This window comes from Andrena cerasifolii, chromosome 7 (genome assembly GCF_050908995.1).
Source record: "Andrena cerasifolii isolate SP2316 chromosome 7, iyAndCera1_principal, whole genome shotgun sequence".
Lineage (NCBI taxonomy): Eukaryota > Metazoa > Arthropoda > Insecta > Hymenoptera > Andrenidae > Andrena > Andrena cerasifolii.
In genome coordinates this window covers 3166950-3184147 of record NC_135124.1, presented here as the reverse complement: position 1 = coordinate 3184147, position 17198 = coordinate 3166950, and the positions used below count along the sequence as shown (strand labels likewise).

General features: G+C 39.6%; 1 protein-coding gene across 4 annotated transcripts in view; it reads left to right on the top strand.

The window, feature by feature from the left end:
- The window catches only part of LOC143371639 (pyrokinin-1 receptor), a 63662-nt gene that overhangs the window by 18120 nt on the left and 28344 nt on the right, over window positions 1-17198 (top strand). For all 4 annotated transcript variants that reach the window (XR_013086082.1, XR_013086081.1, XM_076817054.1 and 1 more), the window contains exon 2: window positions 803-1212. Coding sequence is in view for 2 of the 4 variants with exons in the window: in XM_076817054.1 (XP_076673169.1) it covers window positions 803-1212 (410 nt within the window). In the remaining 2 variants the exon portion in view is untranslated. The remainder of the gene's footprint in view (window positions 1-802; window positions 1213-17198) is intronic.

The following is a 17198-nucleotide window of genomic DNA, read 5'->3' as shown; positions in this document are numbered from 1 at the left end:
TAACTGTATCGTTTACCCTATATATATATGGCGGAAAATAGGTGTCACATTGATGTTTCCTCACGAAATAAAAGTATTGTAAACGGGAACCTGTGGTTTGGCAGTGCCCTAAACCATGTTCGTGAAATACTGTAGAATGTTAGCGACGAAAAATGGCCAACCATGGTAAACTATCCCACAATCGAATCTCGATCGGCCAGAATCGTTTGAGCCGTGTGTACATTATTTCTTAATATTAAAAAAGAGCTAATCACTTGATAGGGGTAGCCAGCAACTACACTGTTTACCCCTATCAACAACGCGATTTTGAACTACCTTGTTATACGACGATTAGATACCTGTATAAGAGACTTCGACATCATTCAACTAAATTGCTATATTTTACAAATGATTATTCAATTAATACATATATTATCTTATATCTGGAAACAGACAAATAATAATATTTGATTTTAAAATTATTAATCAAATATTATTTTCTATTTTACAAATAATTTAGAAAAGGTTATCTTCTTTTATAAATAATTCGTTATTTTCGTCAACTGTTTCAAATAAAAAAAAACAGGTGATATTAAGTTTAAAAACCTGTATTTTGAATTTGCCTAAACCAATAGTCTAATATTGTGAACAAATAACGCGGTATTTGTGATAGTGCAAATAATTTTTACAAAATTATTTGTCAAATAATATTTCTTATTTTGTATTACAATAATTTCTACCCAAGTCTGCTGCGTGATTTTCGAAATTTCGATAATAACCGCTAGAAAAGATTTCCCAGGAGACACGAATTTTGTTCTTTCAGGTACGTCGCGATATGTCATCCTTTCATCTCCCACACGATGTCGAAATTGTCCCGTGCCGTGAAATTTGTCATCGTGATTTGGCTGTCGGCGCTTTGTCTGGCTGTACCACAGGCGATTCAGTTCGGTGTCGTTTACGAGTACAACAATAATGGCTCGGCGATCGTGGATAGCGCGAGGTGCTCGATGAAGTGGGTCCTGATCGAGCACGCCTTTGAGATATCGACCATGCTGTTCTTCGTTGTTCCTATGACGCTCATCACGGTCCTGTACGTTCTAATCGCGATCAAACTGAGGCGATCCCGGCTGATGACCGCCACCGTTAAAAGCAACCATATGCCAGCTGGGTTGAATCACTGTGACAGTGGTAGAGGGAAGAACGCCGCCCAGAGGAACGTAATTCGCATGCTAGGTGAGTAAAAACAAAGCTTTTAATTCTATTTTTCGTTTCCTAAACGAGACCAGGTGCGGTTCATTACGAAATCCTCGTAAACACATGTGAGAAAGAAACACACTCATACGTCGCTTGTTGGGTAGGAAATTTTAACTGCCCACATTGGGTTTCATCGTTGGGCGAGGAGTACTTGACAGTCGACAGCGGATACGGGATCTTTTGACCTATAACAAAATTTTATTCATACATTTCTCAGCATAAGCTTTTATATTAAATTTTCGCCTGGGTATTATCTAAAATAGCTATTTTCTTCCAGTAGTGATACTAATGAGTAATGAAGAGTATAAGTAGTTTTGGATAGGTCCTAGTAGACGCTTTACCCGCCAGAATGGGCTTTATGAGAATTACAGTTCCATGAAGCTGCATTCACGAAACTTGATACTAAAATCAGTGATGCCCTCATCAAGCGCCGAAATCGGTAGACATGAAAATTGAAGCTAAAATTAGAATCTCATAAAACGCATGGATTTGGTAACCATAGACAAATTAGTTAAAAATTACTATTTCAATGAAGTGTACTGAAAACATTACATTGCAAATGGAATTGTTTATTTATTTACTTTCAGTAACTACGTCCCTCGGTTTCATAAACTTAATGTTAGACTGAACTTATAACAAGTTAATAAATACTAATATTGCAAAGTAATGAAATCCGATCGAATTGCGGTCACCCGTGACCGCCTTGCATTCCGCTTCTAGCCGGCCGGCGCACAGTAGTCCGGAATCGTAGGAAGGTGAAGTAAATTCAATTTTTCAACTTCTTTGGAAATCCTTGACGTTTTAGCCATGTGTTCCCTCATCCGCGGACTAAGTTTTGACATGGGTCAGGGTTGCCACATGTCACCCAAAAGTGTTTGGGAAAGGTTTGAAGATGGGGAAAAATGACTGTTTCGGAACAATCACATTTCCTCTGAAATTGGCGTACTTTGCCTCACTATATTTTCCTATGGATAAGAATTTACTTAAATGTGACTACGTAGGGTTATAAAGTGTCTTTTCACCTAATAAGTACATGTAATATGAAAAGGATACACATATTAAAATCCATTAAAAATTACCCTTTCGTGAATCTGTATTTTATCGCGTTTTCAGTTTAATTACGCTTATAAAACGTTATTCATGTATTCACTTGTCGCCACGATGAATTTTGTAGAACAGTATTTGTTAGAACCTACTTCTAATGGTTGCATAAGAATTTTTTTTAGCAAACTGTCTCAACGCGAGTTATAACGCGATTAATTGTCACGTTAAAATTCATTCTAGTATTTTGCTATGCAACCTAAAAAGTATTTATGCTGCAGAAATATTTAAAAAAAGTGTAAAAAGGTAAATAGTAATGGCCATCTCTAGTTTCACATACTGGAAATTCGACTGAGAGTATGAAAGTTCTTTAAAAGTGGTAGTTCGTTATCCTCGAAAATAATAACACCAGAATCAGATTCTATGGCTCAAAAAGTCCCTAAAACCGTTCTATATATAACGAATACCGTGTAAATAAAAGTGATATGAATTTATTTCACCTATCCATGATTCGGGACCACTGTGCGGCGCGCATAGGAGCGGGTACCCTCCCCGTCTGTTAGTTGCATTGCAACGATATTTTTGAGCCGAGTGTATATCTTGTCGTGAACCCGGGAGAATGCAGATACAAATCACTTGTATGAAAAAATGTCCTTTATTACAAGCTAGTTTGACCTTGTTGCTGGTGCGATGTACAAGCGAGATCTGACTACAGACGTACGGAGGAAAAGAACGTGGACAAATCGGAGAATCCTATTGGTAGATACTATTGCGAGGGTGTGGAAATGGAGCTAGGATTGGTCATTGAGTAAGGGAGGAAGAGGTGTTTAAAGAAAGTTCGGTTGTGACTGAGACGTTAGCTTTCACTTTTGAAGGGGGGCCTAAGGACCCATGGCCTAATCCGCTTGTTTTCGGTAGAGTCACGTTCGCTCAAAAAGGACTAAGAACCTTAGAGGGTGACGATGTCCAGATGCGTAGGAAAAGGGAAAGTCGCGAAGTAGGTATCTAACAATCTCCCTTGCTCATCGCGCCTACGACGAGCCGCCTCTAGTGGTGGCAGATATGTTGTATATCAGGCGATTAATTCAAAGCACTTAGAACATGACTCGAACCTTAAAACTCTTGAAAGTCTTGATAAAACATGAGTCTTGATAGGTCTTGACAGTCTTGAACGTCTTGGAAGTTTTGAAACTTTTGCTTCAAAGCCTTGGTAGGTTTCGGACCCGTATGTACGTCCACTGCCGACACGCGAGACAATCCTATATAATAAGACGCTTAAGGTGGATGTTCGTTTGTTAGCAAAATCTTTCCACAGGCTCTGTTTCGCACTTCCCGATGACCTACAAGGTTCATATTCGGCATGAAGTAGGCCCAAGGCACCCAAAGGTGCCGTAAAAAATCCAAAACCTGGAAAATTCGATAATGCGTAGTCCCTGTAGCCTAAAACAGGTATTATGCGCAATGTTGTAGCCGCTACTGCATTGTACGTAGGCCCGCACGCGGGTCGAGCTCGAGCTCAAGCTGAAAGACGAAGCGAGACAAAGTATTAAGTTCTGCGCACACATACCCGTTCCGTGTTAGTTCCGTATCCGTCGTGCCAGTGGTAAGAAGAAGAGGGGCGTAGAGGGTCTCTTCTTCTTACCACTGGCCCGACGGATACGCAATTGACACGGAACGGATATGTGTGCGCAGACCTTTATGCGTTCTCTCTTTCGTAGCTGACGGTAACTTCATGTCGACTCTTTCGACCTCTTTCGCTCGCTCACGAGTTTTATCACTCTCGACCGATGGATTCCAGGAGTGGATGAGATACAACCGCACGCTCAACGCAAAGTCGAAATGTGCCCTTTATTTGGGCTCTCATGGAGGCAAACGAAAAAGCGGTGTTGTAAGAGTGAATATGCTCCACAAATTTCTTGGATTCGGGGGCTTTGTCACACATTAGTTGTAATAATATTGAGATATCCGAGATCTTCATTTCTTGGGGGGGGGGGGGGTCTCAAATGTCGCCGGGCAGTGATTCTGGGCATGTACGTGACTTAGGCCCCTCGAAATGCCCTTCAGGAGACCAATTAGACAGGTACCCTTCTGGTACCCAAAAGTTGTAAAATTTCGAATTTCGCAGCGAAAATTGTTTCTAGGGGGACTTCCAACAAAAATTGTGACTTAGGCCCCTCGAAATGCCCTTCAGGAGACCAATTAGACAGGTACCCTTCTGGTACCCAAAAGTTGTAAAATTTCGAATTTCGCAGCGAAAATTGTTTCTAGGGGGACTTCCAACAAAAACTGTGACTTGGGCCCCTCGAAATTCCGTTCAGGACACTAATTAGACAGGTACCCTTCTGGTACCCAAAAGTTGTAAAATTTCGAATTTCGCAGCGAAAATTGTTTCTAGGGGGATTTCCAACAAAAATTGTGACTTAGGCCCCTCGAAATTCCGTTCAGAACACTAATTAGACAGGTACCCTTCTGGTACCCAAAATTTGTGAAATTTCGTATTTTGCAGCGAAAATTGTTTCTAGGGGGACTTCCAACAAAAATTGTGACTTAGGCCCCTCGAAATTCCCTTCAGGACACTAATTAGACAGGTACCCTTCTGGTACTCAAAAGTTGTAAAATTTCGAATTTCGCAGCGAAAATTGTTTCTAGGGGGATTTCCAACAAAAATTGTGACTTAGGCCCCTCGAAATTCCGTTCAGGACACTAATTAGACAGGTACCCTTCTGGTACCCAAAAGTTGTAAAATTTCGTATTTCGTAGCGAAAATTGTTTCTAGGGGGACTTCCAACAAAAATTGTGACTTAGGCCCCTCGAAATGCCCTTCAGGAGACCAATTAGACAGGTACCCTTCTGGTACCCAAAAGTTGTAAAATTTCGTATTTCGCAGCAAAAATTGTTTCTAGGGGGACTTCCGACAAAAATTGTGGCTTAGGCCCCTCGAAAGGCCCTTCAGGAGACCAATTAGACAGATACCCTTCTGGTACCCAAAAGTTGTAAAATTTCGTATTTCGCAGCGAAAATTGTTTCTAGGGGGGTTTCCAACAAAATTGTGGTTATCTTAGGCGTCTTATTATATAGGACAGTAATGCCGGGCGAAGACAGGCTAAAAAACTAGTACAGTCATAAACCGCGACCCTAGCGAGACCCGTTGGCCGCTCAACCAGGCTAGTTTTTGTCAACCAGATGTTCATTCTCAAGACTTTCAAGACTTCCAAGACCTCCAAGACTTTCAAGACTTTCCCGACCTATCAAGATTCAAGACTTATCAAGACTTTCAAGAGTTTTAAGCTTCGAGTCATATACGAAGTGGTTCGAAGTTTTCGTCATATACTTATATACATAGATTCGAAGCACTTCGAAGTGCTGTGCTTCAGATCACATCACTAGCCGCCTCGCTCCCCCCCCCCCTCCCCCTCTCTCTCTGTCGCGTGTGCGTACGCTAACGTTTTTGCTTTGCGACCCCTTTGAATACAATCGGGTTGATTTTTTCTGCGGTACACTAGCTCCGTTAAAAAATCGCCTACGCGGCCTGTTGCGTAGAAATTCTGTCATGCATGGCCGCTAAAGAAGTATTTTCCCTTTCCATCTGGTCGTACGTTACTCCTTGTTAATTTTAATTTTATCTTTGTTTTTATTTATTTTCTTTTTATTATTAGTTTAAATTAGAGTTTAAGTGTTAGTTATAGTTTATATGTAATCCTTCCTTTTTTAGTTCTTATCGCTGTACACTAAAGGGCACGATACCCGTGAAATAATAATAATAATAGTCAACAACAATTTCTCGGATTTCTTAGCCAATTCTATGAGAACTTCCTTCGCGTCTAATTCGATGCAAGTTTCTAAATCCGCTGCGTCGATTTTTGCAAAGAGATACGCATCATTTTTCGGTGAAAGATATTTATATAAAAGTGTTCAGTCTTTATATAATTTTTTTTTCTATTTTAATTCCCCGTTCAATTTTTCCACAAGCAGCTTTGCCACTTTATTTTTATTCTCTATACACTATATTTATAAATTTCTTCATTCAGAGATTTTACGGAAATTAAAAATCAGAATGTACTGTGTAGAATTAGTGTAGCGATCGAATCTTAACGGTAACTTTTCTTTTTCGTTCGTTTTTGTTTTACACTTATCCCTTTCTATGTTTTTATATACCTGTCAGTTAGAAGACATACACTGTGCAGCATGTACCTAACACACGAAAATACCTACTGTATATAAATCGTACATTAAAATGTACATATATTTTTCCCGTAGAACGTCACTTTTTTTAAATTGCACGAGGCATTAAATTCCCCAAATCTTAAAATATTGTTTGTTTTTGTTTTTATTGTTTTACTGTGTTTTAAGCAGAATGGTGGGCGTTTGAAGCTTATTTTTGCTTCTATTGCCCAGCGAACTATAGTCCCATTTTTTTGTTCCCTCCCCTCTCCTTCGGGCCCCAGCAGCAGCAGCGCACCGGGAGAAAAAAGGTGCCACCCATCTTTCCCCGGTACACCGCCCCGTGATGCTTAACTTCGGTGACCTAAGAACCGGTGTTTTCCATCACGGCTACGGCCGCTGGAATCCTAAAGTATCTTAAACAGCCATGAGTACTGGCAATGAAACTTTTCATGAAAAACACTAAATAGGTCGATCGATTCGCGAATCCATCTGGGACCTTGTTATCAGGCGATAATAAGTAATCGTCTGACAATCGTTTTCCGTGAAACGGGAGGCACGCGATTAATTTGTCATAATTCTTCTTCCTAATGCCTCCACGAACCTTGAGTGGAAGCGGCGTCTATAAAACCGGTTCGTAGCATTTTAGTGTTAACTCGTTAAAGGCGATGATTAATAGAAGGAAGAGAGGAAACAGGGACAAACGCCTCCACGAAATTCCATTCGTTAGTCGGAAGGAGATGTTTGACTTATTATTTGGCTAACTACTAGGGTAGGGCTTAATCCAGTCGTCGCGAAGAGACACGTTTGTTGCTTTACGCCGCTATAAAAATAGTATTTTCGGTAATAAATTCTTTTAGTAGCATTAACGTGGTTTCGAAGTACTCGAGAGATTTATTAGGTCCTAGTGATACTGTTGTAATTCTCGAATCGTCCCGAGTATCGCTATTTATGGACCAAGCAATGTATTAAAAGGAGTGGAATGAAATGTGATATTTTGCGTAATCGAGCGACGGAAATATTTTATCGACGCACAGTGGTTCCACAGTGACTTTTTGTGGACAAAATTCCGTATCTCCGTCAATTCTCAACCGTTTTTTTTGTCTTTTTTTGCTCGTTTTGTCGGGCATTAAATTTGCTAAAATATCAAATACCTGAATTGTTTTTTTTTTCTGTTTTTTTTTACTGACAAATTTTGAGAGAGCTATAGTAGAACCATCTTTGAGGCTAATTTGTAAAGATTTTGCTTATCTAAGTACAATCCTCACACTAATTAAAGGATCACCTCTGGGAATCCGAAAAATAGTGGCAAGTTCACATGGTCATAACTCCGGCAAAAATAGTCGTATTGATATTTTGAAAATATGGTTTGAAAGCGTGGAATCCATAATTTCAACTGTTTTTTTCTTCAGATTTTAGCTGTATTGCTTATCGGCAAAGTTATAACAATATAAAGAGCACTTGGTTAATTTTAGGAAAATTTCTTCAATTTGCGAAAGTTCCACGGGGAGTATGAAATTTTTTACACAAATTCCATTTAGACCAGTCGAAAACGGCTACTTTCCTGTGTAAAAAGAGCGTAATAAATTTCTGGTGCGATTTTTTGGCCTTTTTTTCAACTTTGAAGCAAAAACTGGTTTTTGTTATTTTGGTTGCTTCTAGCAAGCGAAGGAATCATCGTAGAACGTTAATGAAAAAAAAAACAATAGAAAGATCAGTCTTTCCTCTTTAAGAAGCATCAATGACTTTTTCGATTGGGTACAAATTTCGGTGTACGATGTCCTTTCGAAAATATGCTTAAAAATTGCACAAATTCCATGTTTGCTACAACTCGCTATATCTCCGCGAGGGATGACCGCAATATCTTAAGCTCGTTTTAAAGCGGAGAGTCTGCCGATTCTTTTGAGTTCCATCCGATACCGCTGCGACAATTTTTTACCTTTAATACGTTTTGGTCGCAATTCAGGTATTTGATATTTTAGCAAATTTAATGCCCGACAAAATGAGCTGAAAAAGACAAAAATCGTGAGGTGGAATGAGGTGAAATTAAATCAACTCTGACTTCCCAAGCACTCAATCTATTTATTTTTAACTCAAAGAAAAGCGACAATATTATTGGAGGTTTCGCGTGTAGTCGTCGGGGTGTTCACGCAGCAACTACCTAGATCCAACTGGCTCTCTTCACCCACCGTACCCTTGACCAGGGGTAGAAAAGGTGAAGGAAGGAAATAGAAAAAGAGAAAGACAGAAAACTGAAGAAAAACTGAGATGAAGATAAAAGAGAAAGCTACTCGAGAAACGACTTCGCTCGGCTCGCGCGGGCCTGGTCGCCACATGTTCTCAACGAACACCAGGCCCAGACGAAAGCCTCGGGAAACGAATTGAACAAAGAATAGGAAGGAAGTTGTAAATAGCAAGGGAACTTAGAAAAGTGAAAGTTAGAAACGTAGGGAAAGAAAAGTACCGAAGAGAAAGAACGTGGTCACCAAAACGTAACCGCTACAATCGGTTCAGAATTGACGGAGATACTGAATTTTGTCTACAAAATGTCACTTTGGAACAACTGTGCAACGGTGTGAATGAAATATCGTTACTGCACAATTTGATCAATGGAGCTTGTTCGAACAGATGTATGTATATAAGGTTTCAGAAAATTCACGAACAAGGTGGCCCAGAAATTCTTTAGCGATGAACTTGATAACGATACCGTTAATTAGGTAAAAAAAAAAAAATAACTTTCTGACTATATCACGTTCGTTGACCTCCAGTTAGTAAGAAAACTAAAATAGAATGTGAGATCAACAAAGTTAACTATACCTTGACAAAAATGAGTATTATTATTAAACGATTAATGAGTGGAATTATTAAGTAGTATGCATAGATCGCGCAATGTAACTTTGCCTCCGAGCGGCCACTGAGTAGGCCGTGACTCGGCCGTGCCACAGTGGTCTGGATACCTACTGTGCCCGGATGGAAAGAAGTCGGTCGAGAAACTCTAGGGTCCGAATAGTATGTCCCTATTGGCCGGCGCGACAACGTCGACCAATACAAAGTAAGGAAAGGGGACACAGGCGGCGGGAGCCAATGCGAGCGAAGAGCCCCTCTTGCCCCTGTGACATTTCAACCGACTTCTTTCCATCCGGCACAGTACTTTTAGCGGCCAAAATTTTAATTTTTCTCAAACTTGGTGATCAAGGGTTTCTGAAGTCACTGATAACGAATGTGACACCAAAAGTGCAAAATTCAAGATGACGGATTCAAATTTATAGCCAAAATTGAAAACACCCTTATATCGATTTTTTTTCAATGCAAATTCATTTTTTATTATATAGTTCGACTATTTATCGTAAATTATTAATAAAAAATACTATTATTATTATCAAAATATAATTTCGTGGCGAAAATTAAATATCAATTTTTTCTGCACAAATTATTATTTTATCACGGAATTCAATTAAATACTTATATTTTTGTAAATAGCACACCTGTATTAGAGAAGAAAAGAGGAAAAAGAATCAGTTCTGAAATTATCTTTAACTAAATAAATATAACTAAACAAATAAATAAGTATTATACATGTACACGCAATGAAAACATCTGATAACGTCCGCTTCTTCCAAATCGCTACTCAAGCGGGTATGCAGCTACAAGCGTCTAGGACGCCCAAATACCTCGAGCGTCATTTCTAAAAGTCTGCATAAAATTGAAGACTGTAGGAGACTGCACTTGAAATTTGCGTGCTCTTGTTAGCAATTGTGTAAAAGAAATGTCCGACGTTAATCACTCTTAATCATTTTTTTATAAGCCTTCTCAAAGTTTAAATTGATATAAACATTTCACTCTTTGTACATCGACTAAAAAATACTTATGCCACATATAAATAAGTGAAATATACTTCTTTACCTATATAACTGTATAATACAAACACGTATTTTGATGTTCTATAATGAGTAATTAAAACAATTAGATTCACATAAAATTTCATGATTTTGCCTTCGTAATATTATATCTAATCAAAGAATCATCTGAAAAAGGAAAGGTATGCGGATTTAGAAGCTCTGGAGGGTTGTCAATTGATACAAAAAAAATTACATTGTAAAGTTGAAGTTGAGAAATTGAATTTTGGCCCCACTCCAGACCACTGTGCTCGCGTGCGAGAGAGTCCGACCGTCGTCAGCAGTCGTCAGACTTTCTCGCACGTACGGCCGAGTCACGGCCAACCCAGCCGCCACTCGGAGGCAAAGTTATATTGCGCGATCTGTACCATTGTTGGTGTCAGAACTAAATCACGATCAAAAGAGAAGTGGAATAGGAAGTCTTTCAGGAAAATACTGAATGAATTACAATTATGTAAATAATTACTTATTGAAAAAAGTTAATACGTCCATTATTTTTCAATGTGTATTACATAACAAATCATTATACCTAAGAATCAAAATCAAAAGTGGAGGAAACGAGTAATAATCTTCCCAAATGTGTTAACCTTGCTTACTGAATTTATTATTGATTCAACGCAAAAGAATTCGTCCGCCTAGAAAGGTCATTCTCAAAATGGGAAAAAGTTCAAAGCGAACCCCCCGCCGTGCGCCTTAGTGATCGATCGATGCGATACGCGTCTGTCTATATGTACAGTGACTTGTTTTATTATATTCGGACATAGTGATAGGGTAACTTGAAAATATATTTGTTGTGTAATATGTCAACGTCCTGGGTTGCCGGACCCAGTTCCGGACGGGGAGGGGTGGAGTTGTTGTTCTTGCCCCGCGCCTCCAACGTACTATACTCTACACTCTGGGTCGCGCCCTAAGGCCAGCCCTGGTTACGCCGCAATGAAGTAGTAGTAGAAGTAAACTGTGCGGGGCGGGTGGATTGGCTTTGTCAGGATCGAGGAGAAAAAGAACAGGTGCGCGCGGGGCGGCGGCGGTTTCATCTTGGGACCGTCAGCCAGACTCATCAGTAGGTTGCCACTAGAGATCCCTATTTCACGTGTATTTAAATACACGTGTACACGTGTATTAAACGTATCTGTACCTCAATCCGTGTATATTTTAGTACACGGGTACCCGTGCACTATTTCACGTGTATTTAAATACACGTGAATTTAGATACTCGTGTATTTATAAATACACGTATATTAACGTATCCGTATTTTGATTCGTCTGATTTTTAATATCTATAGATATCCCAGAACTCTGGGGGATTGCGAAATTCATAAAAGAATTAATGTATTTAAATATATTTACTAGAATAATATGCGGAAAGTATGGTTTTACAAATTTTCAGATTGTAACTAATAACACAATTATAAAATTAACAAGATCTATTTAATCGATTACCTATTTTGATACAAAAAATTAAGGCATTACTGGTAATAAGCGAGCTTCTTTTTAGACGCAACGATAATCCTTAAAATTGGAAAACATCACTCGGTTTTATTACACTTATTGCTTAAGTGACCGCCATTGTCCATTCTCCCGTAGTTAATGCCCAATTCTGATCAAAATACACAAATACGTTGATACACGTGAAATAGTGCACGGGTACCCGTGTACTAAAAGCTACACGGATCGAGGTACGGATATATGTAATACACGTGTACCCGTGTACACGTGTCTTTTTACTACACGTACCATACCATGGTCTCTAGTTGCCACGGATTCCCACGTTGTGCCCTTACCCCAGGCCTGCACAGCTAGGTTGTGGCGGGCAAGAGCGCTCTCGATTGCTCGTGAGCAAAGCGAAGAGCGACGCCGTGAGCAGTTCCCCCACCCTGTGGCCACTAGCTGTCGTAGTATGCGTGTAAACTGCAAGGTGGGTTGCTGACGTTCAGCGGCACTCTCGGCCAGCAGAACGTATTGAATCGAAATGGGGTGAAATGCAACGAATCATTGAGGCGTCGACAGCTAAATTTCTTTTTGAAAAGTATTGCAATTTTTTTAGATATCTTACCGTTACAAGGAAACAACAGCATATATATGCGACATGGATTAGGGTTTACAATACGTCCGTGACTTTTTCACGTTTTTCGTGAACTGCCGTTCGTAAAGTGTACAACTCATCGTTTCTAAATTAGCCTGCTATAAAAGGAAAAACATTTAACTTACTGCTGAAATTCCCTGTGTGATATATGTTTATTATATACTAGCGTGTGGTAGAAAGTCTTGTTACAGGAAATTTAAATGCTACTGGTAATTTAGCGAAAATGAACGAAGAGATCCAATATTTTTAACGCACAATTTATTGGTATTGGAATAAAATTAATTTAAGGTCGTGTTCAGATATATTTGCCGGTGAGTTTCGTGAGGGGTATTCCCCCACCACACCGCTTGCCAGCCTCGGTGCTCCTTTTCTCTACGTTTCACTCTCTCTCGGGCTAGGCCTGCTCATGGCGCGGTGGGGATTCGATGCCCGTGAGGTAGGTAACACGCAGCGAAGCATCCCCACCACTTTCTCGATTCTTTCTTGCTCTTGTTCCATCTCGCTCTCGTCTTCGCAGAACAAGAGCGAGTCAGAAGTGGTGGGGACAGTGCCAAGCTCCTGACGCGTAGGCCAAACCGAGTTCTTAGCGTAGAAGTACATACATCAGAATAGGTTTGCGTTAGCCCTGAAAAAATTCGGGAGCTTTATTGGTAAGAACATTGATTCTTTCTCGATAGTTTCATCTCGTATTGATCTACGCATAGCTTCGCAACGCACACAACTACTAAGTTAAGAATAAACATAGCCACACAGCTACGTTACAGGCGGAACCGAGCAGCGTTCCCGTTACCCCACCATACCCTTCGCGGGCCATTCAACTCCGACTGACAAATCCACGATCGTCAGATGGTGGTGGCTGATTTCTTCTCGATCCCTGCTCGCGAAAACGAACTCACCGGCCATTATATCTGGCCCCGAAATTAAATGTGGAGTACCCTCAATTTTAAGTTTCAGTGATTTTTTTCTGATTATGTTAGAATTTAGTTCGGGCTTTTAATTGATTCCTCAGCAATTATATCGTAGCTTTATTGTTTTTCTTTACTGTGTGTGAATTAGTTTATAACCAAATAATTTAGTCCAAAATTCAGTTTTTTTATACACTACAATCCTAAATGTAGATATTGATTTCTATATTATTTATATTCCACGGATTATTTGTCATTGGGAAGAACGATTCAGAAATACGCAAGTAAACTTCGGCGACGAATAGAATCGTAGGTGACGGTCGTAGCACACAAATAAACAAATCAAAAATTAATCTCCGAACCAAAAGTTAGTACGAACACCAAATGCTAGAAATTTATAAATAAACATTTCGATTCCACGAATCTAAAATTGTTTCTTTAATATTTCCGATTGTAAACATGAATAAAGCGCATCTTGATAACTACGTTGCGCGAAATTAAATAAATAAACATCGTTTGCACGAGGTGAAAATATACTCTTTTGAAATGCAAAATCACCTCGCACCTGGATTTCCATCTTCTACGCGAGCATGCATTTTTCATAGGTTATCTATTGTCTGCGGAAAACTCTATTTGATGTCGTTCGAAAACGTCATTCCAACCACACCAGGCTGATCAAGCTAGTGAATTTGATTCTTGGCATTGTTCCAGCATTGAGGGTTAAAACGTTAAATGAGATTCAATCATTCAAGATCCTCCTCTCGGTTCGTTTGCCTCCGCGAGACATAAGGAAACTTCTGCTTCGATGGCAACGTCGCGCCGTTCCTTAATGACGCTATCAACTCTCCTAGTTAAATCGGATGAAACAGACCTCTTTTGCAAATTTATCTCTGATACTGCAATACAAGTGATTTGCATCTTTATGCGCTCAGAGAGGAACGAATTTGAAGTTTAGATTGATTTTACAGAAAAATATTACTGTGCATTTTTACGCAACTTTTGATTTTATAATAGCTTATAAAATTTACTAACAATTTACTAATTGTTAGTAAATTCCATACCAATAAGCTTCAAAGCTATTATAAAATCAAAAGGCAATCTCACAAACCATTAAAACATTAAATATTTAGTTCGTTTCCATATTTTATTAATTCTTTATTTAACTGTGCGAATATTTTTTGCGCGTCTATTTCTGCACGGTTATCTGTTTATGTTAATATCTTTGTTAAGGGGAATAAAATTTTGTTTGTATAAAATCTATTTTACAAACATCGAAGAATATGTATTAATAATTTTTTTCGTTAAAATTTATTATTGACATGGATACACAAAGTTTTACATTAAATTGGTCACTGTACGAATACTTTTTACACTCACTGTACAGTGTACATCTCTGGTGGGCGGGCTACCGAGTATAAGTCAATACCTCAAGCCTAAACAGTTTCTTCTATGTTCTTTTTTATGAATCGAAGACAAAAAATATGTTTCTTTTATTTTTAATTTTCACGTCCAAAATTTAACACCTGATCTTACATATCCCTTTGAACATTCTAAGTGTCTTGCTGCAAAACTAATAATTTTGTATTATACTCGTTTACGCGCCCCCCAGATATATGTTCGTGATACCTTTTGTCGCAATAATAAATAAACTTTACCTTCGCATAGCGATACAGTTTGAATATGAAAGAGGATAATAAAGGAGTTTGGTAGGAAATGGCTGTCATGGTCCTTTCGAAGCAAGTTTCAGTGAAGGATACTTCTACAGATCCGAAGGAATTATAAAGTCATAATTATTTACGATAAATGCAATGTGTAAGTTGGACAGAAAGCAGATACGAAGGAAGTTGCAGAGGGTGAAAAATTGGAAGTTGTTGACATCAAATGAGCATAACTTCGAAACCATAAAATTCGGTGAGGCATCTTACGGGGGGTTGACCTCGCCATGTGGTGCGAGCCGGCATCTCTTTGACAGGCGTCGCTTCAGAATTACTCTGTACAATACAGTATGTACACTGTACCGAATATTCACTCCACTGCACGGCTATAGTCGAATTAACGAAAAAAGGCACCTGAGCGGCCCGTAGGCCGGCGCGCGTGGCTCGGGAGAGACCCAATGCCTGCTCCGTACTTCGTGCGACGTTGCCACGTTGTGTAGCAGATCGGACGTCTCCTTCTATCTTCAAGTGCAACTGTGTCTCTCTCACTCGCTCGATAAAACAGATTCCTTCATCTACAAGTCACTCCACGCCAAATCGATCACATTTTTAGAGACTTTGATCAGAATACAATATGCATTTTGTGAATCACGTGACATTATGGAAAGGTTTGAGTCATTGTTTAACAGGTTTTGAACTCGGTTACAAAATATAGAATTCATGAAATTCTTCATCGGTTAATAATAGCTCATGCTGACGTTAATTTTCAAAATTCCATTCTCGAAAGCAGATTATTTCGTACGTGAAATTTGCAAAATAAAACTTTGGTTATAATTTTCAAAATTACAAAATTTATTTTTCAATATAAAAAAGAGTATTAGAATAGCCCGCACTTTCTAGATTAAAATAAAAAAAGAGTGCATTCAATGCGATAAAGAGTTTCCGAGATAAAAATTCAGAAGTACAGCTCGGTTTCATGAAAATAGGCAAAAATTGAACAAATTCAAAACCAGCAAAGTGATGACCGAAATCCCTTCCTATATAATATTTCAGTTTGAACAAAATCCCTGACATCGAGTGCAAAAAGTGATCGATTTGCCGTGGAATGACGCTAAATAGAATAAGAATCTTCTAAGTCTGTATTCCTCGACTTGTCCGCCATTCATTCTGCATGGCACGTGCCGCAATAGCCAATAAGATTCGACACTCTGTCAAATCTCTATGGAAAAGACGTTGGGTTCGCCAGGGCGTAGGGAGCCACGTAGGGGAAGCACCAATCGCGAGCCTGGAGTAACGGCAACGTCGCAAATCCTGGCCCCGGTGCCAAGGTGCCTTCTTTCGTTACTTCGACTATAGGTACTAACACAGATTACTTAATTTATTTTTCATGTAACGCGTTGTTCCTGCGTTATAAAAAATGGTGGAAATGAATTTTCACTTGGCGTTCCGAGTCGTGGGTATTCCCGCGTAAATTCTCGCACAACAGCACTGGCGTCCCCGCTGAACATTTCTGCGACGGGATTGCTAGCTGACTGACAGGATTTTTTCCAAACAACTTCTTCTACTCCGAAGTAGTTTCTCTCGTTCCATTATGAGTTACCTCCTACCAGGACAAGAGGCTTTAGGTAAAAAGATGCCAGCACATTTTCGAAACACACGTGCTTCGCAGAAGTGCAGCGAGCGAATCATCGTACTTTCACAAAAGCCTGCGCTCCGTCCTTTTCCTGCCAATGTACCCATTGCTTCGAGATAGACAGCAGAGGCCACGTGTTTCGGTTCGAAAGAAGAAAATGCATATCATTCCTGTTTCCCTTTTCCGATACCCCGAGTTCGTGTCTGCTACGAGGCGGAACCAATTAAGTCATAAATTACTCAAAACTATTGGAAACCGTTTTCTACCGCCCACTCGCGGGACAATACGGTCATAAACCGCGACCCTGGCGAAATGCTATGGCCGACCAGCCTGATTAATGTTTGGGAACTGGCAATTAAAAAGTAATATCCAACATCAATACACCTCGCGGAAAGACACAGGAAGAAAGGGAGTATAGTCCCTCTACGAGCTATAGTGACTTAGGTGTGAGGTACCCAGCGGGATCTTAACCGATACCCTGCTGGGTACGGACCGCTAAACGTGCCCCCACTACTGCCTCTTGCAGGACTGTGTCTGGGAAGACCAGGACAAAACCTGGGCCCTAAAGGGTAACATAAGTTATTAATATAA